The 27,500-nt window shown below is 41.2% G+C and overlaps 2 protein-coding genes across 5 annotated transcripts in view; one reads left to right on the forward strand and one right to left on the reverse strand.

Annotated features, from left to right (window-relative positions):
- The window catches only part of LOC113068717 (laminin subunit alpha-1-like), a gene marked incomplete at its 5' end in the record, with an annotated part of 15,647 nt that extends 9,204 nt beyond the window's left edge, over positions 1–6,443 (forward strand). The window contains 18 exons of the mRNA XM_026241547.1: positions 351–484; positions 564–711; positions 779–903; positions 979–1,129; positions 1,204–1,348; positions 1,433–1,574; positions 1,657–1,771; positions 1,853–2,005; positions 2,082–2,233; positions 2,439–2,609; positions 2,789–2,972; positions 3,601–3,707; positions 4,228–4,417; positions 4,498–4,650; positions 4,725–4,878; positions 4,964–5,097; positions 5,952–6,168; positions 6,250–6,443. Of these exons, the coding sequence (XP_026097332.1) occupies positions 351–484; positions 564–711; positions 779–903; positions 979–1,129; positions 1,204–1,348; positions 1,433–1,574; positions 1,657–1,771; positions 1,853–2,005; positions 2,082–2,233; positions 2,439–2,609; positions 2,789–2,972; positions 3,601–3,707; positions 4,228–4,417; positions 4,498–4,650; positions 4,725–4,878; positions 4,964–5,097; positions 5,952–6,168; positions 6,250–6,410 (2,736 nt within the window). The remainder of the gene's footprint in view (positions 1–350; positions 485–563; positions 712–778; positions 904–978; positions 1,130–1,203; positions 1,349–1,432; positions 1,575–1,656; positions 1,772–1,852; positions 2,006–2,081; positions 2,234–2,438; positions 2,610–2,788; positions 2,973–3,600; positions 3,708–4,227; positions 4,418–4,497; positions 4,651–4,724; positions 4,879–4,963; positions 5,098–5,951; positions 6,169–6,249) is intronic.
- Positions 6,444–9,363: 2,920 nt separating this feature from the next.
- The window catches only part of arhgap28 (Rho GTPase activating protein 28), a 27,416-nt gene continuing 9,279 nt past the window's right edge, over positions 9,364–27,500 (reverse strand). The window contains exons 1-15 of one of the 4 annotated variants that reach the window (XM_026241558.1): positions 26,683–26,835; positions 19,327–19,490; positions 19,009–19,229; positions 17,626–17,698; positions 17,181–17,341; positions 16,478–16,643; positions 16,002–16,093; positions 13,745–13,822; positions 13,264–13,423; positions 13,100–13,182; positions 11,815–12,012; positions 11,553–11,687; positions 10,619–10,746; positions 10,479–10,543; positions 9,364–9,860 (exon numbers count right to left, since the gene is read on the reverse strand). In XM_026241558.1, coding sequence (XP_026097343.1) covers positions 9,769–9,860; positions 10,479–10,543; positions 10,619–10,746; positions 11,553–11,687; positions 11,815–12,012; positions 13,100–13,182; positions 13,264–13,423; positions 13,745–13,822; positions 16,002–16,093; positions 16,478–16,643; positions 17,181–17,341; positions 17,626–17,698; positions 19,009–19,229; positions 19,327–19,490; positions 26,683–26,690 — 1,824 coding nt within the window. In that variant the 5' untranslated portion in view covers positions 26,691–26,835 and the 3' untranslated portion in view covers positions 9,364–9,768. Of the gene's footprint in view, positions 9,861–10,478; positions 10,544–10,618; positions 10,747–11,552; positions 11,688–11,814; positions 12,013–13,099; positions 13,183–13,263; positions 13,424–13,744; positions 13,823–16,001; positions 16,094–16,477; positions 16,644–17,180; positions 17,342–17,625; positions 17,699–19,008; positions 19,230–19,326; positions 19,491–21,047; positions 21,104–21,281; positions 21,392–26,682; positions 26,836–27,500 lie in introns of those variants that run through there. The other 3 variants (XM_026241559.1, XM_026241560.1, XM_026241557.1) reach the window with 3 other exon arrangements.

Genomic DNA, 27,500 nt, shown 5'->3' on the forward strand with positions numbered 1-27,500 from the left:
CATTTTAATTTTTGATTTTTTTGTTTCTAGTAATTTTTTAGTCATTTTTTTATGTGTTTTATTTACTTTTTATTCAGTGATTAATTTTTGTTTTGTTTTATTACATCGTTTATTTCATAGTATTACACATTTTAATTTTAGTTTAGGTTTTAGTAATTTTGTTGTACGTTTGTAATTTTTATTTTAGTCTTAAAAATATATATATATATTTTTTTTTTCAGTTAATCATTTTAGGGATCCAGCTTAGTTTTGGTCATTGCAACTGAGAAAAATGTCTTTTCATGCATGCATGTTGTTTGCATGTATATTAAATGCTCAAAGTTCAAAGTGCATGTTCATATCCCCATCAGGAGGATTTCCTGGCTCTGGAGATGCGTCATGGGAAGGTGTCTCTCCTGTGGGACACCGGCTCTGGACACACCAGATTAGAGTATCCCAGCGTTCAGATCAACAACGACAGGTGGCACAGGATCAATGCGACCCGGTTCGTGACTCTCAGCGCTGACGGGACGTCTCAGTTCTTCCCTTTGAACCACAGACTCTGACATCTCCTGTGGTCGTAGGTTCGGGAGACACGGGACGCTCACCGTCCAGCAGATGGACTCCGAGCCGCTGCCCACAGTGAGGTCCACAGCGTCCGGCTCCTCCACAGTGATGGACGTCAGCAGATCCAGCTGGGTGTTCGTCGGGGGCCTCGGCGCTCAGGTGAAGGTAAGATGCACGTTCCTCTGGGTTTCCTCCGCATCTGGCTCTGTTCACATCACTAGTGTTTTCCCAGAAACCCCCGGCGGTGAGAACGACACACTTCAGAGGCTGCGTGAGCGAAGCGTCGCTCAACGAGAACAACATCGGCTTGTGGAACTACGCTGAGAGACGGGGAGAGTGCGGCGGCTGCTTCATGAGGTAAACACACGCTCACCAGCGCTAGTCTCCAGATGTGGCTAACACAGGTCTCTGATGCTGTCTGTGCTCCATCAGTCCGCGCTCTGAAGACACCTCCTTCCACTTCGACGGCAGCGGTTTCTCTGTGCTGGAGAAGTCTCTGCGCTCCATGTCCACCAGCGTGGTCCTGTTCTTCAAGACTCTGTCTCCGAACGGCCTTCTGCTGTATCTGGCCTCCAACGGCACGGTACGATCACTTCTCACTGCTCACGCTCCTCTCGAGAGCTCCTCTCTCAGCGCTCTTCTCTTCTGTGTTTCTAGAGAGACTTCCTGTCCATCGAGCTAGTGGAAGGGAAGGTTCACCTGACCTTTGAACTGGGCTCCGGAGCGCTGACCTTGACCTCCAACAGAACGTACAACACCGGCAGCTGGTACAGAGTCGCCCTGCAGAGGAACAAGCGGCGAGGTGATGCTCTGCTCTCGCACTGACGTCTCGTATACTTCAAACGAGGTTCGAGCTCACAGGAAGTGATGCGTGTCGTGTCTGCAGGTCATCTGTCGGTGATGGCCGCTGATAAACCCTCCGAGCGAGAGGTCATGGAGGCGGAGTCACCGGGTTCATCCTCTGACCTCAATCGCTCTGACCTCGACCCCATCTACATCGGTGGATTACCGGCCTCTCGGCCAATCAGGTGAGAGCAGACTCTCAGGAGACGTGCTGTAGTGCTGTTCAAGTGATTCCTCGAGAGATTGACTTCCTGTGAACGCTTGCAGGAGGCAGGTCGTGGCTCGCTCGTTCGTGGGCTGCATGAAGAACGTGGAGATCGCTCGTACGAACTTCGACCTGCTCAGAGAGTCGTACGGAGTGAAGAAAGGCTGCGTCCTCAAGGTACAGCGACACGCTCTGGAGTGGTGATTATTGTTATTATGATATTAAACGAAGTGCTGTTCCGCTGGTGTGTGTGCGCAGCCCATCCGCAGCGTGTCGGTGTTCGGCGGAGGGTTTCTGCAGATGCCTGCGCTCCTCTTTGCTCCTCACACGGAGATCATGAGCAGCTTCTCCAGCAGACGCGAGCGAGGCGTGATCCTGGCGGGGTTCAGCTCGCCCCGTCACACGCAGCAGGTGGGTTCAGTCTCCACAGCATCACGGCTGTGTCTGTGAACACGTCTCATCTGCTTCTTCTGCTGTCTGCTCTCAGTCGTTCCTGCTGGTGATGCTGGAGTCCGGATCGCTGGAGGTTCATGTGGGCGTGGCCGGGGGCGGAGCCGTGCACAGAGCAGTCGTCAAATCACAGAACGGCTCCTTCAGTGACGGACAGGAACACTCTCTCATTCTGCAGAGGAACAAACGGTGTGTCACACACGACCTTCATGTTTCTGAACTGCATGCATTTAGATTACACTGTTTACTGGAGAAATGACTAAGAAATAATGCATCGTGATAAGTTTTCGTTGTTTTTACATGCAATTCAAATGCATAAATCGAAATATTTTTTGAGTGTATTCTGTATATTTCTGTGGCGTTTCCTAAAGAGAGCTCCGTGTTCTTCCTGCAGGTCCATCACAGTGTTTGTGGACGAGCAGAACCATGCGATGGTGAAGCTGGGCTCGTCCGCTGAGAAACCTCTGTCTCTGGAGCGGCTCTTCATCGGCGGCGTTCCTCCGGGAGAGACGGGAACCAGAGGCTCCTTCTACGGCTGCATCAGGAACACAGCAGTGGACGGCATGTGAGTCACACACACACACACTCACACACACGCGCTGGATAGTCCCGGTGGGCGGGGTCTTCAGATTAAGAGGCGTGTCGCTCGATCTCTATCACATGAAGCACTATTTAAATAAAGCTAGACGAGAACAGTATTGTGGAGTCTGATGGGAGAGAGACTGAGTGTGACGTGTGTCTCAGGCTGCTGGATCTGTCTTCTGCTCTGCGCTACGAGGACGTGGACATGAACAGCTGTCTACTGGAGGAGAGACCCAAACGTGTGCTTCTGCCTGATGAGCTGGAGGCGGAGCCGACCTCTGACCCCGCCACACGACCCCTGTCACCCCCGGAGGAGCTGAGCGCGTTTACACCCGGCAGCAGCAGCGTGAGTCACACACACACACGCACACACACCCACACACACACACACACACGCACACACACCCACACACACGCACACACACCCACACACACACACACAAATACACACACACACACAAAGATGCAAACACACACACGCCTGAGCAGAGCAAACATGTTTAAAATATAAAGTGAAAGTCATTTGACACGTCTCAGTCAGAATCATTTCTTTAGTAGACATTTGTTTGTCTTTGATTTCGGGGTTTTATAGTAAACTAAAGCCATAAAAAAGCATTTATTTTATTCTTAAAATAATCTTTAGAAAAATCTATTATTTATTTATTTATTTTATGTATCTGTATAGTGTTTTTTTTTACTTTCTATTTCGGTTTCTGTTATTTTAGTACATGTTAAACTAAATGAAAATGAGAAATGTGTGACTAATAGGCCTTTGTTTGACGCAGAAATCAAAGGTTTCCTTGTCATCATGACACGTGTGTGTGTGTGTGTGTGTGTGTGTGTGTGTGTGTGCGTCATGTCACATTCTTCAGATAGCACTGAGTTTCTATGAACACAGAACATGTGTAACTCACGTCTGTAACATGGTAAGAATGTTACACCTGTCTCATGCCCTTATATGGTCACTTCCTCAGTGTGCAGCAGCAGATGACACAGAAACAATCCCAGAATCCCTGCAGTTCGGCCTGAACCGACACAGTCATGTGATCATGGGCTTCAAGAACAAGACCGTCAGAACCAGGTACATCTACCATTAGCAGAGCATATATATATATATATATATATATATATATATATATATATATATATATATATATATATATATATATATATATATATATATAGGTGTTATGTATATGCTATATGCTATATATATATATATATATATATATAATCCTATTTAATTGTATAAGATTTTGTAAATATTTAATGTATTATTTAATATGTGTAATATTTAAATATATACAATTAAATATTTAAAATGATGCAAAATATAAAAATATTTTAATATTTGTAAATTATATAATATTTGCAATTATTAATTTTATATGTTTTACCACATTTAATTTTATAATATTTTTACATATTTAATTGTATATATTTTGTCCCATATCATTTTATTATTTTTGTAATATTTATAAATAAATGGGATTACATGTACTACATGTACCATCTCTATATATTTTAAATAGTCACATATCCCAGATATTTTGTTGAAAGATGACTGAAATAATTGCATGCTCCTGTGTTCGTCATCTCAGTTTTGCGGTGAAGCTGTCGGTTCGGACGTTCGCGCGCAGCGGCGTTCTCTTCTACATGGCCAACGCAAACCAGCAGGATTACGCCGTTCTGCAGGTGCAGGGGGGGCGTCTGCAGCTGTCATGTGACCTAGGGAAAGGCCCCGCCCACGCCTCGCTGACCACGCCCATCAACGACGGCCTCTGGCACACCGTGAGTCCCGTGCACAACTTGTACATCTGTAAAAGCATCAGGCTTCTGCGGCTCATACAGTCTGCTGTGTGTCTGTGCAGGTGAAGGCTGAGTTCAGTAAGAAGACGGTGATGGTCAGTGTGGACGGGATCGAATCTGACCGCACACCCACTAAAGGACACACGCTGGACGTGGAGGGGAAGTTGTACCTCGGAGGACTTCCTGCCACATACACGGCCAGGAGAATCGGAAACGTAAGTGACCTCCACCAAACCTGTCATGCTATGTAAAGGTGTCTGAAGTGTAAGTGTTGGCTGGTGTTCTGCAGGTGACACACAGTCTGGCAGCGTGTGTCCAGGACGTGATGTTCGGCGGGGTCCAGATGAACCTGAGCGCTGCGCTGTCGTCTCACTCCGCCGGGGTCTGCTTCAGACGCGCTCAGAGCGGAAGCTTCTTCAGCGGCAGCGGATACGCCGCTTTCAGTGAGTCTGACACCAGACCAAGAGTGAGGAGCGTTCAGAACACAGCCTGACGTCTCTCTCTCTCTCTCTCTCTCTCTCTCCGCAGTGAAAGAGGGATATAACGTGGGCTCCGACCTCACCGTCAGTCTGGACTTCCGCTCCACGGCGCCGGACGGGGTTCTGTTGGGAATCAGCAGCACTAAAGTAGACGCCATCGGCCTGGAGCTCGTCAACGGACAGGTCTCTATCACCATCACCTTCTCTGAGTGCTGAAGACACCAGGGTTCATTTACAAACATATCTATATATATATATATAGTGTTCCTGTAGCTCAATTGGTAGAGCATTGCCTTATTAAGCACAAGGTTGTGGGTTCGATTCCCCGGGAACACATGATAGGTAAAAATGTATAGCCTGAAAGTCGCTTTGGATAAAAGCATCTGCTAAATGCATTAATTTAATTTGTAATATATATATATGTATTTTGTTTGTTATGGAATTTGTCTATATAGTATTTTTTATTCACTACGTTAACTTATTTTATGCAATCCATATTGGATTATTTTAAGTTTTAGTTAATTTATGCATTTTTCTTTTTATGTTATTTGTATAGTATTTATTCTTTTTTATTTACCAGGTTTTATTTATTTAGTTGTACTTTTTTATGCAGTTTACTTACTTTTATGCAATTTTTATGCAATACTTTTATATTACTATTTTATTAGTTTTACTTTTACTTTAGTTATGTATTTGTTATTTTATGCAATTTTTCTATATAGTATTTCTTCAATTGTTTTTGTTTTATATATATATATATATATATATATATATATATATATATATATATATATATATATATATATATATATATATGTATATGTCAATTTAAACTAAACAAAAATGAGAAATATAGTTGAAGTAAAGTTTTTTATTCTTAATCTTACTCTAGTTTCTTTTTTTGTTATGGCTTCAGTTTAGTTAACAATCGCTGTGGTCCATTCACACATTATTTCCGTCAGCGCTTGGCTCCTCGGGTGATCTCCAGTGTTTCTCCGGTGTCTGCGGATGGTTAATATGTGTCGGTCCCGTCACAGGTGGTGTTTAACGTGAATAACGGCGCGGGTCGGATCACGGCGAGCAGCAGGAGCGCTGTGTCCATGTGTGACGGCCGCTGGCGGACCCTGGTGGCCAAGAAGCAGAAGCACAGCTTGAGTCTGACCGTAGACGGCGTGACGGTGACCGCAGAGAACCCCTACTCATCCTCCACCTCAGCCGAGACCAAAAACCCCATCTATGTGGGCGGATACCCAGGTACGGCTCCCAGAGCGTTCATGATAACGGCACTGATGTGAACGCTGCTGATCTGACGAGTGTTTGCCTGTTCTCTCGCAGCGGACGTGAAGCAGAACTGTCTGAGCTCCAGAGAAGCGTTCCGCGGCTGCATGAGGAACCTGCGTGTGATGAAGGGTCACGTCACCGATGTGCTGGACTTCAGCGCTGCCTTCGCTCATCCACACGTCTCCCCTCACTCCTGCCCGGATACTGCTGCTTAAACAGAACGCTTTTAATATAGTTCTGCAGCTGGTTTAGACTCCTGACAGGTTTAGATGTGATACTTGTTCAGGGTTTCTGCAGGTCTTTATTCACCCTTCCACAAGTGAACACCTTTAAAAGATGATCAAACAGAGCCCAGAGGCATCCAGTGTAACCCATGAACTGGAGAATACAAATGAAATGTCTTTCCAGAACAAATATTTAAATATCTTTAAATCAAAATACATTTACTGGAGATGCACTAATTAAGATCTGAGAAATTACAATTAAGTTTTTTAATCAGTACTGTCTGAAACATTTGTTTTCCCTTTGAATTAAGTTTTTGTTCCGTTTTAATAATTTTATCTGATTTCTAAAAAACAACAGTTCTTATCAAATGTCATTTTGCTTGTAAGGTAAATAAATCTTGATTTAAGGATCATTTGTTCTGGTAAAATGGGACAGATAGTGAGGAAGAGGTGTGTGAAGTCATGGTTGTTTTTTGTAAACTGAATGAAAGTGATGAAGATCTGGTGGAAGTTGTGTTCATAAATGCTGAAGTGTTGCTGATAAATCTCAGTGTGTCTCACATCTTCAGTGTGTCCTCATGCGTCCTGCAGAAACCTGCTCCATAATAAACTGCTGCTTGTTTCGTGAAGAGTCTTCTGTTTGTTTTACTGATGATCAAACTTCCACCTCCTCAACATTCCTTCACTATCAGAGATAACAGAGCCCTGATCCTCACACTCACAGAACAGAGACTCACGTGTGACACACACACACACACACACACACAGACACACACACACGCACTAACACTCTCTCTCACACACACACACTAACACACTCTCTCTCTCTCTCACACACACACACACACACACACACGCACTAACACACTCTCTCTCTCTCTCACACACACACACTCTCTCTCTCTCACACACACTAGCACTCTCTCTCTCTCACACACACACTTACACACTCTCACACACGCACTAACACACTCTCACACGCACACGCACTAACACTCTCTCACACACACACTCTCTCTCTCTCACACACACACACGCACTAACACTCTCTCTCTCACACACACACTTACACACTCTCTCACACACGCACTAACACTCTCTCTCTCACACACACACACACACGCACTAACACTCTCTCTCTCACACACACACACACACGCACTAACACTCTCTCACACACACACACGCACACACACACACGCACTAACACTCTCTCTCACACACTAACACACTCTCTCTCACACACACACTAACACACTCTCTCTCACGCACTAACACACTCTCTCTCACACACTAACACACTCACACACACGCACTAACACTCTCTCACACACACGCACTAACACACTCTCTCTCACACTAACACACTCACACACACACACACGCACTAACATTCTCTCACACACACACAAACACTCTCTAACACACACATACACACTCTCACTCTCTCACACTCTTAAACTCATTCACTCTCACATACACACTCTTTCACACACACACACACACACACACACACTCACAAACACTTAAACTCACACAAACTCTCTCTCACAGACACTCTCATTCTCACACACACACTCTCACTTGCACTCACTAACACTCACACACACACACTTACGCTCACACTCTCGAACTCACTCTCTCACAAACACTCTTAAACTCTCACACACACTCACACACTCTCACAAACACACTCTCTCACTCACTTACACACACACACACACACGGACTAACACTCACTTTCACACACACTCACTCTTTCTCACTCACACATACACTTTCACTCTCTCACACTCTTAAACTCACTCTCTCTCACACACATTCACTTTCACACACTCTAAAACTCACTCACTCTCACAAACACACACACACTTTCTCTCACACTCACTCACTCTCACTAACACCCTTACACACTCTCTTATGCTCACACTCTCAAACACACACACACGCTCTCTCTCTCTCTCACTCACCCTCTCACAAACACTCTTAAACTCACTCACTCACACTCTCACAAACACACACACACCCGGTGGTTTGATGTCTTTTAATTGGATTAGTGTGTTTGACCCAGTATTACAGCACGACTCGTCACAGTTCAGCAGTACACAGTCATGACCTGAAGTCTAGGATGTGGACTCATGTTCCTCCTAATACTCAGAGACTTCATGTTCGGCCGACTCGGGTGGGTTTTGATGAAACAAGGCTACAGAGTAATGTTCTGATGGCTTTAAATAACTCAAACGCTTCAGTGTATAATAAAACCCCAACATCATGAGGAAACAACACAAATCCATCTGGCAGCAGCAACAACCTGTTACTATAAAAATAAAAAATCATAATTAACAGGTGAACATTTCAGTACATAAAAATAGCTTTTAGAATAAAAAAATCGAATCAAATTCAGAGCATCAAAGAGAGAGAGCGATGATGATGATGTTGGCAGACACTGAGAACATGATACAAGGTAAAAGTTCAAAGGTCGTTTAGGATCTGGATGATCTTCGAGTCCTTCATTAATCCAGTGTTGGCATTAATATTCATCTGGTTTCATTAGAGGTAATACTGACCCGTGAACAAGAACACGTCAAGCTCAGATTTCACACAGAGATCACAAACATTCTTGTACATTCGCTTTAAGTCGGGGTTTTTTTGTATTTATGACATTTAATGAAAAGTAATCATTTCAAACATAAATTCACATTCCTGTAAAAATCTTAAAATAAAACTATATATTACTGTAATACATCAGGGCACTTTTTATGTTCAATATTCAGATTAATGAACAATATTTATGCTTAGTTATGATTCTCATTAGTCTCGATTCTCTAAGTCATTTTGACAGTAAAAATAAATGTAAATCACTAAAAAATTAAAGGAACTACAGCAGTTAACAATAATTTCCCCATATCATTAAATCACCATTTTTTTTTTTAATCTCATGAAATGTCACAAATGTCAAAAACAGCTCTATGGACTTGATTCTGGTGATTTCTGGGTGAAATATGAGGCGCTCGTGTTCATCACAGGTTCAGTGAGGGTTCGTAGTGTTTAGGTTCACATGGCTTCATCACAAACATGCAGCATATATAAACAATATAAAATCATTATCATACAGCGGGATAAATTAGTGGTATAAATATTATGTACATGCTCTTTTTTTACACAGGCTAGTGGTGTAAAGCAATGAAACATGCGTCCTGACGAGGGCTTCTGATCGAGGAGGTCTCACAGTTTTGGCACCAAACAAACACAATGACCAGCATTGAACCGCAGCGGCGGATGTTTGACCTCTGACCTCCGACCGAGAGCCTCAGAGCAGCTGATGGTCTTCTGCGGTAAACATACGTCTTCAGGTCAGCCGTGACTTTAACACCCATTGACAGTGAGGGTTAACGCGGTAAACGTCTAGTAAATGTGCTTCTGGATCCAGGCAGCGCTCGCCTAGAGACAACAAGACTTCAGATTAATACACACAGTCCGTTTAATAATCAGACAATCAAACTTTAATGATTCATAAACAATCAAAGGTCATAACTATGAGATGAAAAGTTGAAATTATAACAAGTCAATTGATAAAATGTGAAATTATGACATTAAAAGTAAAAATTATTACAAAAAGTTGACTTAAAAAAAACTTGTACTCAAAAACATCATTTAGATTTTTTTTTTTTGATTTCGACACTTAGGCATAATTGTGACTTAGCATTTCAATTTCTACTTTTTATGACTCAAATCACAATTTTGATTGATGTCAATTTGAACTTCAGCTTTAAAACTTTTAAAGTCATAGTATTTTATTTTTCTGCATCTCTATCGTCTGCTCTTTACAGACATTTTTCTTTACTAAACATTAATAAAACATTAATAAAATAAAATATATCTAATAGACATAATCATGACAAAAGGGAAAATTTACTAAAACATTCAAATTAGAGTGAAAACAGAAAATTCCAAAATAGAAATGTATTATAAAAAATAACACCAGTTCACTCTTAAATTACTTTACTCTTACAAAAAGCAACTAAATGTAAATATATTGTTGATTGCTGTTGAACTCACCGATGTTTCCTCCGATCTCGAACAGATACTGTCTCTGTCTTCGAGTGGCACCACGTGACCCGCGCCTGTAATCGACATTCATCGGTTAACGTCGGTTCAGTCACGTGACTTCGGTGTTAATGCGTCGTTCGTTCACTCACCCGTTCTCGACGTCGAAGCGCGCCATTATGTCTCTGGCCTTCATCTCGGCGTTCAGTTGAATCGCCATGGAAACCTTGGCGTGGAGCGGCGCGTGAACTCTGATGACGCCGTCACGAAGGTCCGTGACCTGCGGAAAACGGACAGTTAGTTAGTTCCAGTAATCACGGTTTGTATCAGTCCGCGGACAGGTCCGCCATTGTTACGCCAGGAGATGGCGCCAAATCTTAAAGACGGACTCCGATTCACTCAGAAATTAGGGACAAAACAAGTGATTCACGCTATTATTTAATTATTAATAATTCCACCTCAACCGTCGAGCAACGTGTCGCTGTGGAAACGCTGGATTAAATTACGCGCCACTTCATCGCGCCTTATGTTTAAACCTTTTTGACCGTTGGAAAAATGAAACGACAAAGATTTCCTCAGGGAACACGGTGAAGTGATTTTAACCTTGAATGTTTACATGGAGAATATAGAAACAGGTAACAACACACTCTCTCTCTCTCTTAATTATCTACTTAGTGATAGCTACTCTTAATACTGTAATAATTACCTCAAGAAGCCCAAGCGTCGTTACTGCTTCTTATGTAAAGTGAACTGAAGTGAATTTGTATTTGTTATTTAACTCTTAAGCGGCTGTTCACACTCGTTTTTCATTTAATGCGCTGCTTGTCCATTGTTTTTCTATGTGAACACGCGCTAGACGAAGGTTTGAACGTGTCTGGAGACCTTGTTCTTTTCCCGCGTATCGCATTTTTCAAATCTGAAACGTGTTCCGTGTGAATGCGCTCTTAACAGCGTGTTTGAATATGTTATTATTTATTTTAATTGGACGTTTTTAATAAGTAATATTAATTCATCATCTGAAGAACCCCTGTAGATTCCTCATCACTACACACTCATCTGAACCGCTTCAATCCCATGAGCACTCACTTCACCGCGCTCGCGCTCCTTATCCATGTTCCATCTCTTCAGCAGCCTGAGCTTGCTCTTCTCTGAAGTCGGTGTTTTCTTGCCCGTGGCGGCTTCGTTCATTTTCCTGACCTGGGAGATCAGAAAACATGGGACCTGTGGATATGAAGAGTGGACAAACATCAGTCACATCTGAACACCACCTGTTTACAGATGTCAGCCAATCAGCTTAGACACCTCATTAATATTCATGAGCGCAGCTGATGAGGTCACTGGTGCTCACCGTCCACAGCAGGTCCTGATGGGTAATGAGGAGCCGCACGAGCTGGGCCGAAGCGACCGCACCATGCATCTCCTCCTGCTTGACGTTCTTCCCGCGGAACGTGAAGAGGTTCGGTGCCACGATCATAGAGACGTTCCACAGACTCATGCGGTTCTTCTCCTCGTACGCCACCACCTTTCTGAGGAACTCCAGAAGAGCCTGAGAACAAACACCGTACAGTCAACAAACAGCAAACATCAGCCACCTGGTGTTATATTACTAGAGAGGAAATTCTGACAAACTCCAAACAGGAAGTGCCGTGCGACTTCACTGGAAACGCTCACGTTTACACACGTTCATTCGACTCTGGTTGTATTCAGTGTTTATTCGTTTCATGGGAGTTGAACCGTGACCTTGGTGTTGCTGGCGTCACGCTCTGCTGCACTGTATTTCAGCTGATTTCAGCACACAGATGAAACTGAATCAGCGCTGGATCTCCACATGAGAATACGGGCACCAAACGAATGACGTCAAACCAGCCTGACTCTGTATTCTGGCGCCGGTGAGACTGATGTGTCATCACAGATTTATCCCACCTGTCCGACCGGTTCAACAGCTTCATCTCAGTACTTCACCACACGTGTTTACTCAACTATCCAAACACAGGCGATTATAAATCCTACAAGCTGAGAAAACCACCTGCACTTCACGCGAGGACATCCCTAGATGGAGGTTTTGACTCCTCTCTGAAGACAAATCTTTCTCAATCAGGAGCCACAAGGGCCCTCAGCACACTACCAAGAGGACCAAAAGATGGCTTAAAATGACTTGAAGCAAGGTTTAAATAGACTAAAACAGCTAAAAAGATCTGAGCCACCATCATAAATCTTGTTTATTATTATTTAATTACTTTACATTTAAAAACTTGTTTTATTACTTATTTTTTAGAACTTATTAAGTTCTTATGATCTTAAACAGAATAGATCAAGCTCTATGATATTTTATAGAGTTCAAATTGATGCTTTGGCAACTAGCTCAAAATAAGTAATTGATATTTTATTACAGTTGACTTTTTTTCAAGTAAAATGATTTTTAATAGTTTGAGTTTAAGTAAACTATAATAAAAGTAAAAAATTATAGTTACTGAAATTATGAAATTGATTTATTTTAATTATAATAATTTTATGTATTTATTTTAATATCACTGCACCTAGTTTCTCAAAATAAAAAGTCTGAAATATCTCGGAGAGTGTTCAAATATTGTCTTTGAGAAGCTTGAGAACTGTTGCCTTAAAGATGAACAGACCTTCAGTGTGTCTCTGTTGGCTTCAGGAAGCAGCAAAATGAGAAGATGAAGAGCTTGGATCTGATGTTTGAGTGATGAGATACCTGACAGATGGACAGACAGAGAGATGAGAGACGTGACACTGAACGGTCAGTGAAGAGAGCAGGTGTGGTGTCCAGACTCACTCTGAGCGGCTGTGAACGCCGGCAGGTGCTGTTGGGTCAGCAGAGGACACGGCAGCTCGCGGATGAACATCTTCAACAGACCGGCCGCGTCGTTCTGACGCACCTGATCCCAGTCGAAACGATCCTCGTAGAACTTCAGCTCCAGCTCCTGACGCAGATGCTGAGGACAAACACAGAAACAGACATCATGAGCACCAGCTTCCCCTCAATTACAATGAAGTGTTATTAGCACCAGCACGTCTCACACAATATAAGTGTGATTTGACCGTCTAACTTCATTTCTCTCATCCTGAGGTGCTGTTCGTCACTCTTGGATGAATAATGCTGAGGACTGTAGAATTAAAGCTAGAATCAGTGGGAGAAATCCAGGTCAGATGCTTTATGGATGTGTCACTGAGCCAAAGCACATCAACAGCCCAAATCCTGGAGCAGGCCGTGATCTCCGCTGTGTGGAAGACGCTGTAGATCAGGATCTATTTACCTTCACTCTGGACGCTGATCCTGGAACCCTGAGAATCCCCTCCGTCTGTAAGCCCGTCTGCTCCAGTTTAGACAACAACTGAAAACACAAACACCATCATCACATGAGATTCAGAAACACACATGCTGGGTATTAGCATGGGTTTCACTATGGTAACACCATATTTTCTGGATATTCACAATTGCAGCATGTTTTCTACGGCGTCACCATGTTTTCTGAATATTTACTATGGTAACACCTGGAAATTTAGAACTCCAACACCGTGTTTTATGAACATTTACCATGGTGAAACCATGTTTTCTGAAAATGTAGTACTCTAACACCATGTTTTACAAACGTTTACCCTGGTAACACCATGTTTTCTGGACATTTACTACAGTAACACCATGTTTTTTTTTTTATATTTACTACGTTAACCATGTTTTTTAATATTTATTACAGTAACACCAAGTTTTTTGGATGTTTACTATGGTTACACCATATCTTCTAGAAATGTAGTAGTCCAACACCATGTTTTACGAACATTTACTACAGTAACACCATGTTTTTTGGATATTTACTACGGTAACACCATGTTTTCTGGACATTTACTACGTTAACACCATGTTTTTTGAATATTTATTACAGTAACACCAAGCTTTTTGGATGTTTACTATGGTAAAACAATATCTTCTAGAAATGTAGTAGTCCAACACCATGTTTTACGAACATTTACCATGGTAACACCATTTTGTCTTGACATTTACTACAGTAACACCATGTTTTTTGGATATTTACTACGGTAAGACCATGTTTTTTGGATGTTTACTACGGTAACCCCATGTTTTTTGGATGTTTACTATGGTTACACCATATCTTCTAGAAATGTAGTAGTCCAACACCATGTTTTACGAACATTTACTACAGTAACACCATGTTTTTTGGATATTTACTACGGTAACACCATGTTTTCTGGACATTTACTACGTTAACACCATGTTTTTTGAATATTTATTACAGTAACACCAAGCTTTTTGGATGTTTACTATGGTAAAACAATATCTTCTAGAAATGTAGTAGACCAACACCATGTTTTACGAACATTTACCATGGTAACACCATTTTGTCTTGACATTTACTACAGTAACACCATGTTTTTTGGATATTTACTACGGTAAGACCATGTTTTTTGGATGTTTACTAGGGTAACCCCATGTTTTTTGGATATTTACTATGGTAACACCATGTCTTCTGGAAATGTAATACTCCAACACCGTGTTTTACGAACATTTACTATGGTAACACCATGTTTTCTGGACATTTACTATAGTAACACCATGTTTTTTTTATATCTACCATGGTAACACCATGTTTTTTGGATATTCACTATGGTAACACCGTCTTCTGGAAATGTAGTAGTCCAACACCATGTTTTACGAACATTTACCATGGTAACACCATGTTTTCTGGACATTTCCTACAGTAACACCATGTTTTTTGGTTATTTACTGTGCTATCACCATGCTTTGTGGACATTACCAAGTTAACACCATGTTTTCCATTCATTTACAATGGTAAAACCATGTTTTTTTTTATATTTACCATGGTAATACCACAGTATTGTTTTGAAGTAGCTTGGATTTGCATGTAAACAGCAGCAGAATGGTGTCTGTGTGCTGTTGTTCTCTGGCAGAGATGATTGAGATTCCAGAGTCTTTATCAGTCATTGATAAGAGCGTCAGACTCAGTTCAGAACGCAGCTGTGTGTGGGGGGTTTCTACCAGCCGGGGGTCTCGGTATCTTCCCGTCAGCTTCGAGTTACCAACACAAATACTGACGGTGTTGCAATGCTAGAAGAATCTGAGGGTCAGTGATTCACTGCTCAAGGTTTATTAAAGCATCTATTTTAATCCTCCGTCTCTATGTTTCTAAGTGTTTCCTCAGTAAATCTCTCTCCAGTGAAACAATAGACGGCCTCCATCATTCCACTTAACACAGAGCCATCGAGGTCAACACAGGCGCGTAAAACAAACCAGAGCACTTCTGGCCACCGCCTTTGTTTTTTTGGAAATCCTCTGTATCGGAGACGAGCGTGGGCCGAGGGGTCAGGATAATGTGAGATAGCGCACCGCGGCTCCGTCTAAGGATACGGGAGGGACGAGTATCTGAGCCATGAGAAGTGCTGACTGGGAATTTTCCAGAAAAACCAGCACTCACAATCTCGATCACAACATTCCAGCCTCGTTTCTAACAACCAAACAAGGAAAGATGAACGTACCTTCTTGAAAACCAGAGGAACTCTGGAACCGGGGTATTTCTTCTGGTCGTTTTCCAGCAACGTAGTGAGAGGAACGCCGAATATGCCGCTGTCTGTGGGAACAAAACGACTCCATTTACCACCAGTTAAAGGACCACAGTGGAAACAAGTTAATGCAGCTTTATTGTGTTATCCTTGACAAGAAAGTTGTAACAGCGAATTGCTACTTTTGTGTCAGATAAACCGTTTGTCTGACTGTGAGTTTCAATATAACACCAACCATGTTTTATGAACATTTACAATCGTAACACCATGTTTTGTGCACAATTACTGTGGTAGTAACACCATGTTTATGGACATTTACTATGGTAATACTATGGTTGTTGTGGACTTTTATGGATGTTTACAGTAGTAATAGTATTCTGCTGTCTGTGGGAACAACCTATTTTAAAGGCAGTTTTTTGCAGTTTCTGAGTCTGGATGTGAGCGACACGCACCTCGTGCTTTACTGCGCACCACGCGGCTCCTCTTCATCTCGATGCCCAGGAAGTCGTAGAAGGTGGTCAGCTCGATCAGGGAGATGTAGCCGATCTTCTTGAGGTCCTCAGACGACAGATCGCTCACTAGCGTCACACCCTGTCTGGGCCTCATGATCTGGAATCTCTGAAGAGCAGACCACAAAGCACATTAGACGGCAGCATCTGATCTGAGCTCACTATCCAGGGAAGATGCTTTCAGTAAATGCTGTTTGTTTGTTTCAAGCCAGTAAAAGGTGCATTATGTAGACCCCATGAGATAGCTGGACAATTTTCTTTCCTGTGTTCACAAGATTTTTTTTTTCGATTGACAGAAATAAATACATCTAGTCAGCAAGAATATTTCAAATTGATCGAAAGTGACAGTAAAGATATTTATCATTCAGGAAAACATTATTTCTGAAGATCATGTGACACTGAAGACTGGATTAATGATGCTGAAAATATACTTTAACACAGATTCACACAGAAAACAGTGCATTTTACTGATTTTTTAATCAAATAAATCCGGCATTCTTTCTAAATATATCAAAGCATCTTACCAACCAAAGCTACAAAGCTGAACTAAACATTTGCTATATACTAAACTCAAAATTTGATTGGAAGCAACTTGAGGAATCGGTTTGAAAAGCACATTTAAGACATAATTGAGGCTCAAACGCACCGGTAAATCTCTGTCGTCTTTACGGATCCTCCTGCAGTCTTGGCATTCACGGCCTTTCCGATGAGCTCGAGCTTCTTCTGAATACGCCACGTCAAACGACAGAAGGATGGTCTCTGAAGCGCTGCTGGAGCCGTTAGTGTCCGCTGGACATGACGGAGGCACTGGACACACAGAAACCAAACGAAACATTAACTAAGCCGAGAACCAACACCTTAATCACCAATGATCATGATATTTCCATCAGCTCTGATGGAAACCAAAACCATAACAGCTCCTATTTAAACAATAAACAACAATCCTGTTCTTCTCTTTTCTGTGTTTCTTCATCTTGTGAACTAGTGTATCTCATATATGCTTCATGTACAGTAAATATTGTGTCTCTTTTGTGCGTCTTCTAAATGAATGCATGTTAAAGTAAGTGTATAATCTAAAAAGGGTGTCCAACCTTTAGGTGGATTCCACTGCGGCTGTTTAGGAGCGATCTGTCCGTTTGGAGAAATCGGAGGCGTCAGTTCAGACTGTAAGAGAAATCAAACAAAATCACACCATCATCACACACTGATTCATGAGATAAACACGTCCCTGTTCCTTTATGAGTGAGTTTATACACCTCAAACACAACATTTCTGAGGAATTCGACACTTTAATCAACATGCGTGATTGAAATTTAAACTGTAAAATTATAGTTGTTGGATCAATAACCACGATAAGACAATTAATCAATAATCAGTTTAGGATCGCTCAAATGAACCAATCAAGCTCATCACGTCCCACATGTCAGATATTAATCATCTCAGCGTGGGTATTAATGTCTATACAGACTGCTGAACACTGGACATTTGTTAGACTATTTCGGTCCAGTGAGTCTGTCCTTCATATCCAATCAGAGAATCAGATATTTCAGCTGTCGGAGCAGCTGAGCGTGACTCATGACTGATTCAGCCTCCAAACGCCTGTCTGACCGCTTACTGACCACACGTCCTCAGACCGCACCATTCCTCAGTCAAACAGATTGCGCTTAAGCATGTAATTTACATTGCATTAGAGATAAACATGATATCTGGGATTTGAACTCAATGATTCTTGTTGTAAGCATGATTTACTATCTGAGCTACAAGTGACACGCTGTTTGAACATCAGCCGTAAAGTCGGCATGACATTAAAATTCACTCGATTTTTTTCTAAACGCTTGCAATTTATTCATGCATGTTTAACTTTTTCATGTTTTAAGCTCATAATGTTTCATCCAAAATATCATAATTGGATCTTTCTGTGTTTTGATTAAACATCACAAGCTCAAAACAAAGTTAATAGAAAATTTTAAAAGATACTTTTTTTTTTAAATGTAATGCCAACAATAAAGCTAATATTCAAATAGTTCGTGGTGTGTCAATCAGTTAGTCTTTTTAAACTCCACCCTTGCATCTCACGTTCATTTGCATTAGACTTTTGAAAGCCACGCCCACATCTCAACATCCAATCAATTCCATTGCGACTCATCTTTTCATTTTTCAAACAAACATTTATGTCATCTTGACGTTTATGAGGAAAGAATCCAAACTCAGATGTGTGTCAATTCAGCAGGAATGATTTTTGCGGTCTCCTCTGCTGTCACGAGGCTAATTTTAAACGCGTCTGGGGTTTCCTCGTGTGTCAAAGCTCATTCCAGGCTCAGTCAGTGGGACGGTTATTTTGAGAGGCATTCACACACTGAACAAACGGCCGCAGCAGCTGCACGACAGCCAATAACACACCTGTGAAACAAGACCACAGACCTGCCACACCATCATCCGAGTTGAAATGGACTTGAAAACCGTTTTGTGCTCACCGAGGCGTCGGGTGTGGAGAAGACGTCTCGCACGTGTCTCATGGGCTGCCTGTTCCTCTTGCGCAGCGTCTGCGTGTAGTTATCCAGCCGTTTCTTCACCATAGCGGCCTGTGAGCGTGTGAGCGTGGAGAGAAGAGCCTCCGCCGGACCGTCGCTCTGTGTTCCTGTCACCAGTGTAGAGAGCCCCGCCTCCTGCAGCCACGCCTCCTCAAGCTCCGCCTCTGAAACATCAAACACATGCTAATTAGACTCCTTCACGCCAGAGACATGAGTCTAAAGTTTTACTAATCGCTCCAGGAACATGTTTTGAGAACGCACCGTCCCCGCTGGCCCGCTCCATCAGCTCCTCCGGTCTTTCCTGACGCTCCTCCTCGATGTTCTTCATCTCACTCCAGTAGTCCTCCATGGATTCCCGGGACACACAGCGCTCCGGAGCAGAGGGAGACAAACTCATGCTGCCTATCCGCTGATACGTCGCTTTCCTGCAGAAACACAGAGAAACATACATCTGCACATGGTACTGACACACACACACACACACACACAGTCACTCAACGGAGAAATCTGACTCCAACTATCAGATTTACAATGAAGCCTCACGCAATAGAAAACTAGAAGAAGAAGGGGGGAAGAAGAAGGAAAATGGGAAAAGAAGAAAAGTAAGGGATAGAAAAGAAAAAGAAGGAATGGGAAGGACAAAAAATAAAGGACAAAAGAGGGACAAAAAAGCAAAGGGAAAAATACAGAAAAATGGACAGAAGATTGAAAAGAAAAAGATTAAAACAGGAAAGGAAAGGAAAAAAGAAGGGAAAAACAAGGAAAAATGGAAAAAGAAGAAAAGAGAAAATAAAAGCGGAAAAGAAGGACAAAACTGAAAAGGAAAAAGAAAATGGAAAGAAAAATAGGGGGGAAAGACGAGGATAAAGATTACGATGTTGATTAACTAGCAAAGTTTTTACAAAAAATAATAATGCAAAATAAAACCGCTCACAAAACGCTTAAAGTCTCTGTACAAACACATGGATCTATGGCCATAGGACAGTTACTGAGATCAAACATGCTTTATTCTGATCTCAACACGCCAGTCCAGTCTGAATCTCATGTGAGGAAACATGATTTGATCCGGGTCGCGCTACCTTTCTATTAAAGACATTATTCATAACGCTGCAGTATTAGAAATACTGCTAGAGAATAGAGCTGAACGATGGGAGAATCATCTCAACCCTTCCATAAAGAAATCATTCAGTCCACACGAGTGAACATCTAGAGATGAGACGCTCTAAACCGAGGAAGATCTGAAACAGACAGGAGCTTCATCTCTGGGTTTCTATCAAATATTGATAAGCTACAGGAGCTGATGATGATGATGGCCAGGAAGTGGACCTGCGTCATTTAGAGGAAGTTATCGATCAGCGCCACGCATGATGGAGCCTGAATTGTGTTACGTGAAGAGCTTAATTGCCTCCAAAGGTTCCTGCCTCGATTTACACACATCAAGCCTTCAGCTGGAAAAACATGAAGATCACAATCAGCCGCGTCCTTCTTTCAAGCGCTCCTTCAGAGCCAGGAACGGCAGGATCGCAGAACAACAGGTTCACAAATCGGTCTCGCTCTAGTTTCTCTTTCAGCTCACAGAGTCTGGATTCAGGATTGCTGCTTCGTGTGTTTGAAAAGATGACATGCGACTGAAGTTGACTTGATGCACTTTGATTAGCAGAGAAAACAACTCAATCTCAGGTGTGAGATCCACATACAGCAGTCAATCACTAACCTGAGTTTAACACAGGATATTCCTTCAGAACAAAGAGCGGTTAACTGCACGGCCTGATGGGTAACCTGCTCATTCTGAACCACATGAACAAATCAAGACAACAATATCTGGAGGAGACGCAAATCACACAAAGCTGTCAGTGTGTGTTATTCTGAAACATCGCCGTATTTACCCATTCATTCGCTTTAGAAAACAATGCAAATGATTACAATTCTGTTCAAAATATCAGTTATTCTGCTAATACGATGAGAAGTGAGATCAGAAGCACCTTCAGACTCACGGTGTGTGTCAGAATCAGGATTTGGAAACCCAAACTATCAACCTCCAAAAGACAGGAGACGTCTGACAACGGAACACAAACGGATCCAGCTGCCGGCGTCAATCAGGTCCTGTACAAACTCCATAAGTCCCCAGAGTCACAAACACAGAGGATCTCCAGAGAACTGAATTTGAGAGCTTGTTGTCCATCAGGTCCTGTTGGGACTGAATACAGCACACGTACCTCTCAGCGCTTTCTGCAGAAACACATCAGGACGAGAACAAGACGAGGCGACCCTCAAAGACGGAGAGTGAGACCGATGAGGATTTCCTCCAGCCGTGTGTGTGTGTGTGTGTCTCTCCGCCCACTGGTCGCTCTTCCTGACCTCTCTCTCTCTCTCTCTCTCTCCTCTTCATGTCATTACTGTCCATTGTCTTCTCAGTTTACAGCTCTTCCTAAAGCTCATCTCTGCCCATTCAGACTTTGAGACACAGAAACGAGTTTAATTCAGGGAAAGTGCTTCCAGATGTGGATAATGACCACAACAACATTCCCAACACTACTGCTTCAGCTTAAACAAACATTCCTCTCAATCCAGCACGAGACACAGCGCAAACATCTGGCTTTACAATCGCTCTAATCATCTTACAAACAACTGTATCAGGCACAAAATCAGCTGTTAAAATGTTACTTTCTCGCCTTTCCATCGGCAGATTTAAACTTAATATGAAATCACAGCAGAGTATTTATATTTGGGGTTATTATCGGGTGAGGGTTCTTAAACTAAAACAACATTTTCATTGCATGAAATTAAATCAAATTGAATTTAAATAAAATACAATGTAAAACTCATTTTGATGTACTAAATTAATCTTACAATTAAAAAATTATAAAAACTAAAAGACGTTTAAAAAAAAAGGGAAAAAAAGACAGACAACAAAATCGTAAAAATAAAAACCCTAAAATTTAAATGACAACAATAAAAAGAGAATTCATTTTTTGTTATATTTTATAAAGTTCTGACATTAGTCAAATGTACTGTAAACTAATATATAAATAGAAACAATATAATGTTCACGAAAATTAAATCTCAGGCAAAAGGGCAATTATTCTACATAAAGTAAAAGGTTGTTCTCTGAATTTAAATACAGATATAGTTATCGGTTTCATTCAGAAATACATTACTGAAGTAAAATTGGTTGTGAATGTGGTTACATATTAACTAGTTTCATTGTTAAATCAACTAAAAATTCTATTTCTATATTTGTTCACTTTACAAAGACCTTTGACTAATGGCAGAACTTTATTTTTAAAAAAAATGGGAAAAATGTTATCATTTAAATTTGAGCACTTTTTTATGATTTTGTCGTTTTTATTTATTTTACAAAATATGTCTTTACTAATAATAATCATGTTCAGACTAAAGAAGGCACTGATGAAAAACAGGATATTATAAGTCTATAAACTCTTCATACTGGAAGCAGATCACATTCACTAGCATCTGATCAGGTAAACTCTCATTAGCAGTGTGTAAAGGTCTGGACGTCCCGCGGCCCCCCCGTGATGAACACAGGTCAGCGTTGAGGGAAACTAAACTCAAAACATGTGTTGCTTGAACCCGAGAAGCTGCTTGAGAGGCGCAGAAATCATGAGCTCATTCCTCAGCTGGACTGAAGACTCTAAAGCCATTCAGATTCGTAAATTTTGCAGAACTTGCATGAAATACGACTTTGCTAGCTCTTGAAGGTGCTGTGGAGGGCGTGCATTTAATCCAATCAAACCGTCTCCATCTCTGATATTGATGGAAACAGGCTTTCATTTCATCAGAAGGACTGTGCCAAGCGTCTCCTGGTGTAATACTGGCTCACAGGTTTGTTTTCAATCTCCGGGTGACAGAAACCAACATCAATCCATCAGGAATGCAGGCAGCTTTCCTCCAAAAGTCTTAAAGAGAACCATCTGGAGTCTAAAAATACCTTTCGAGCATTTCAGAGGCACAATTCAACAGAACCAAACTAGAGCTGCGAGATATGGCAGGAAATAAAACCTAATAGAATTTTGTAACATTCTCTTCATTAACCAGCTGGTAAAAGTAAGTTTTATTCCAAGTGCAGCGTAAACGTAAAACAAATGACTTTGCAGAAAAGACTCCTCCTTGAGTCCTCAATTTTAAAACATTACAGTTTTGGCAAACCATTACTGTTAAAATCGGAAAGCCCTAAAGCAAACCTCATGAGGAAGGAACACAAAACTGATGCTCCAGCAATATAGATGCTTCCTAACTAAATATTAGTGTCACTTGACAATCAGTTTGCACATGCATGAGTGTTTTGGTGCAAACTGGGAAGGGAACGTTGATTAAAACGCATCACACAGCTGGAATCTGACCCCAAAGCCACCCTAAACACCCCACACACACTGCATTTAAAGATGCAAAAATCACTTTTATAAAGTGTTTGAACACCGTTGTGAGGTCCCAGCGTGTGACAACGACCAGCCTATAATGGTATAAATCCACCCACTCATTGTTTTATAATCCCAATAAATCATAAACAGTCTCTCCACACGAGCACTGGACTTGTGCAAAGATTGCTTCTGAAAGAGGGATCGATACCAACGCTTCGTGCGCAAACATCCAGACTCCAGACTAAGTAAGCATCATGCATCATATTTTGTTTACCAAAAGAGCTTCTTGGCTCTCTGTAAGCTAATGCTAAAGCTAACATTGTCTCTGTCTGTTTTCACTAATGCTTTCTTCAAGTGCCGTTTCTGTTTCATAAAGATATTTTTAGGGATAGTTTCACAATACTGAAGTCAAACCATTCTGTTTTTGCTTCAAATTTCTAAATGATACAATCTAATTTCGATTAGAATCTGCTCATGCTGCATGTATGCAGCGTCTTTGTTTGTGTCATGATTAAAATGCAGTGATTGCCTCATTTTAAATGGAAAGCCTTATTATTTGTGTTACTTTATTTGATTTGGTGCTTGGGTTAAAATTTAGTTTTGTTATTTACATTTACATTATATATATATTTTTATTTTATTATTATTTAGCAGATGGTTTTATCCAATGCAACTTACAAATTTGGACAATAGAAGCAATCAAAACCAACTAAAGTGCAATGATATGCAAGCGCTATATTAGAATTCCACAAAGAAACGTGCAGCGTTTTGTCCAAGCAATAATAAAAGGACACATTTAATTTATAATTTGTCTTAAATCTCATTTTCAAAAATCATGAATCAATTTGTGGCTTGAGTGAATCGTTACATCCCTATTTGGAAGCGATGTGAGGTCAGTAACAGGGTCACCAGCCGTTAAACCATAACACTGGTGGTATGCTGGAGCATGAGCTCTTGAAGCTCCGCCCTCTTCTGGAAATGGAGGCGGGAGCACCAGCTCATTTGCATTTAAAGGAACAAACACAAAAACGGCGTCAAACCCTAAAAGTGGCAATTTCAACAAGCTATACAATATTAACTGTGGGGTATTTTGAGATAAAACTTCACACACACACACACACACACACTCTGGAGACATCAGAGACTAGTAAAAGGGGCATAATAGTGCAACTTTAATCAGCTCACCCCAAGCACTTCACTGCCATCAGCAGATCGCAGCACTCCAGCGGAGCATTAGCTGCAGGACACGCTGGAAAACAGATCAATAGAGCGGCTCTGGACTTAAAGATTCATATCAGCGCTCGCAGCGGCCGGCTCCAGGAGCTAATGGAGCAGTAATGACTACGAGTGTCAGATGAAGAGCGATGACTAACGGCATGTTCCACAAACCACAAACTCTCCTTCATCGTGCAGTGTGACATTTTCAAGAGCTTGACTCACAGAAGAGGCTTTGAACCCAATCCGTACACACCAGACACATTCAAATCAATATGACCAGAAGAAATCAGAATGATTCAAGCTAAATCAGACGGATGCATCTATTATTAGTGGCTGTGCTTTCACCGCGGTACTTTTATCATTTAAATCAGCTGAATCGGTGTTAAAGTGTAATGTGTTTCTGTGATGTGCAGCATCATTCCTCAAGTTTGACAAATAAAAGTATTTCTCTCAAACAAAACTAAGAGCCCTCAAACTTCTGAATGGCAGTGTGTGTGATAGTGTGCTTTTACAGAGAGGAAGTCCACTGCCCTGAAGCTTCCTGTCTGGCTCAAGCGATTGAAAAGCCTGTTGAGTGTCAAGCGTGTGCTATATAATGCTCTACATCACCCTGAACACACCACAGAAATCAATACCACAACATCAACTTCCTATTAGCCTCAGACAGAAATCAAGAACAGACGCTGAGCATCAGAGAAACCTGTCATGAATCAAGATCACGCAACACTGCGAAGAGAAACTAGAGAAATAATGCGTCACACAGAGCAGGAGGATCAGATTACATGAGCACAAACACACACACACACACACACACACACATGATTTAGATTCAGTGCTGACACAAAAACACCTGGAGTTGGCCAGTTCTCACGCGGACGCCAACGGTACGATTTACCAGTCAAATGTGTCTCCTCACATTCATGCAAAGCAGCGTGAGACTGTGGTGAAGTCACACAAACATCATGTGTGTGTGTGTGTGTGTGTGTGTGTGTGTGAGTAACTGACACACACACACACACTTCCTCTGATCCATCAAAACTGGTCTGTTCATTGTTTCGGTCCGTCTTGACTCAAATATCACTGTATTTAAGGTTTAAGTCGCAATTTACATGATTTTACAAGGTACTTCAAACTGTATATATGACGTATAACAAATAATGCGATATAACTTCACCTACACTACACTGTATATAAAGAGTTTCACTTAGTTTAAGTGAATCTAAGTTGCATTAACTTTAAAATGGACAAATTTTAAGTTATTTTAGTGAAAGTTTTTAATCTCAGAGTTCACTGTAAAAACTACTTTAAGTTCTTTATTAGATAAGATGTATTTACTTGGAATATTAAGTATTTTTAAATTGACACATTTCAAGTTTTTTGAACGTTTAGTTGTAATTTGTTTACGTCTATATATATATATATATATATATGTTCATGTTCATTTAACTCGATTTGGCTTTTTTTCTTAGTTCTACCAAAATAAGAAACTAAAATATACCTTATCATAAGGCAAAATAATTTCAAAAACATAAAAAAGAAAAGCAAAATAGTAATTATGAAAAACACCTTGAATTGAACCAGACATTTAAGGTGAATTAAACATGAAATCTGAAGGCAGTGAGTTGAGTTTTTCTCTAAGCTGAATCAGTGTCATATTAATCTTCTGATGTGTGATGAATCTCTTCGCTTCAGCTCTGAGAAAACATCCACTGGATAAATAAACTTCCTCATTTGTCTGGTTTTAGTCTTTGGTTTACTCTCGTGATACTGTTCCTGATGTCTGAACACGTGCCTGTGTTGTGGATTGGGATGAAGTCACAGAAATAAAAACAGTTTGATCGGAGCTTCGAGTTGAAATATTAACTCTTCCAAAGCAAACACACTTTATGATGATGACGTTCTGGAAGGAAAGCATCTCTTATCTGCACTCAAACGCTCATTAACCCCGTGTTTACCCCCCACAAACACATCATTTACAGCACTAAAGGCTGGTTTACTGTAGTACAGCGGCTCTGATTACCTGTGCATGATGGTGTGTGTGCTCTCTCTCGCCCTCCGGACACGAATGAAGCGTCTCACGCAGGAATTCTGCAGTTGTTCCTGTCCGGAGGAATGTGGTCCGGCAGCATTGATGTCTCTCTCTCTCCTGATCTCAGATCAGCCTCAGTCTCTCAGTCTCTCAGCTCCACTGAATCATGAAGCAGGGCAGAGATTGCACACTGTATATCTGGAGTATCTCACACATTCCCAACACTGTGTTGATCGTCAGCGGAGGAGTCACATGATCCGTGACACTCGCTCATTTACTTCCTCTATCAGTCACGTAGAGAGAGGACACAACCTGAGAGATCTATCTTTCTGTTGTTGAAAGCTGAAAACTGTATGATTATCTGGATTTGAATGAAATAAAGTCTAGATTTTCAGATTCATTTACAGGTAAAACTTTACATCAGTTAGTGCATTAATTAATGTGCTTTACATTTGTAACAGTATTCAGTAATATTTGTTAACATCAGTTCCATTCCTTTAACAAAGAATATTGGTCGGTACCATTCTTTTTCTGAAAGACCAGTTCTGCATTTATCTGTTTAAAAATACAGTAAAAATGTTAAATATTATTATAATTTATAATAACTATTTTCTGTGTGAATCTGTGTTAAAGTGTAATGTATTTCTGTGATGCTCCGCTGTATTTTCAGCATCATTCCTCCAGTCTTCAGTGTCACATGATCTTCAGAAATCAGAATAATATATGACCCTTGACCATTAAAAAACAATTTTACATAATCTAAATGATCTCTCCATTGATGTGTGGTTTGTTCGGAGGACAATATTTTT

This window comes from Carassius auratus, linkage group LG49B (genome assembly GCF_003368295.1).
Source record: "Carassius auratus strain Wakin linkage group LG49B, ASM336829v1, whole genome shotgun sequence".
Lineage (NCBI taxonomy): Eukaryota > Metazoa > Chordata > Actinopteri > Cypriniformes > Cyprinidae > Carassius > Carassius auratus.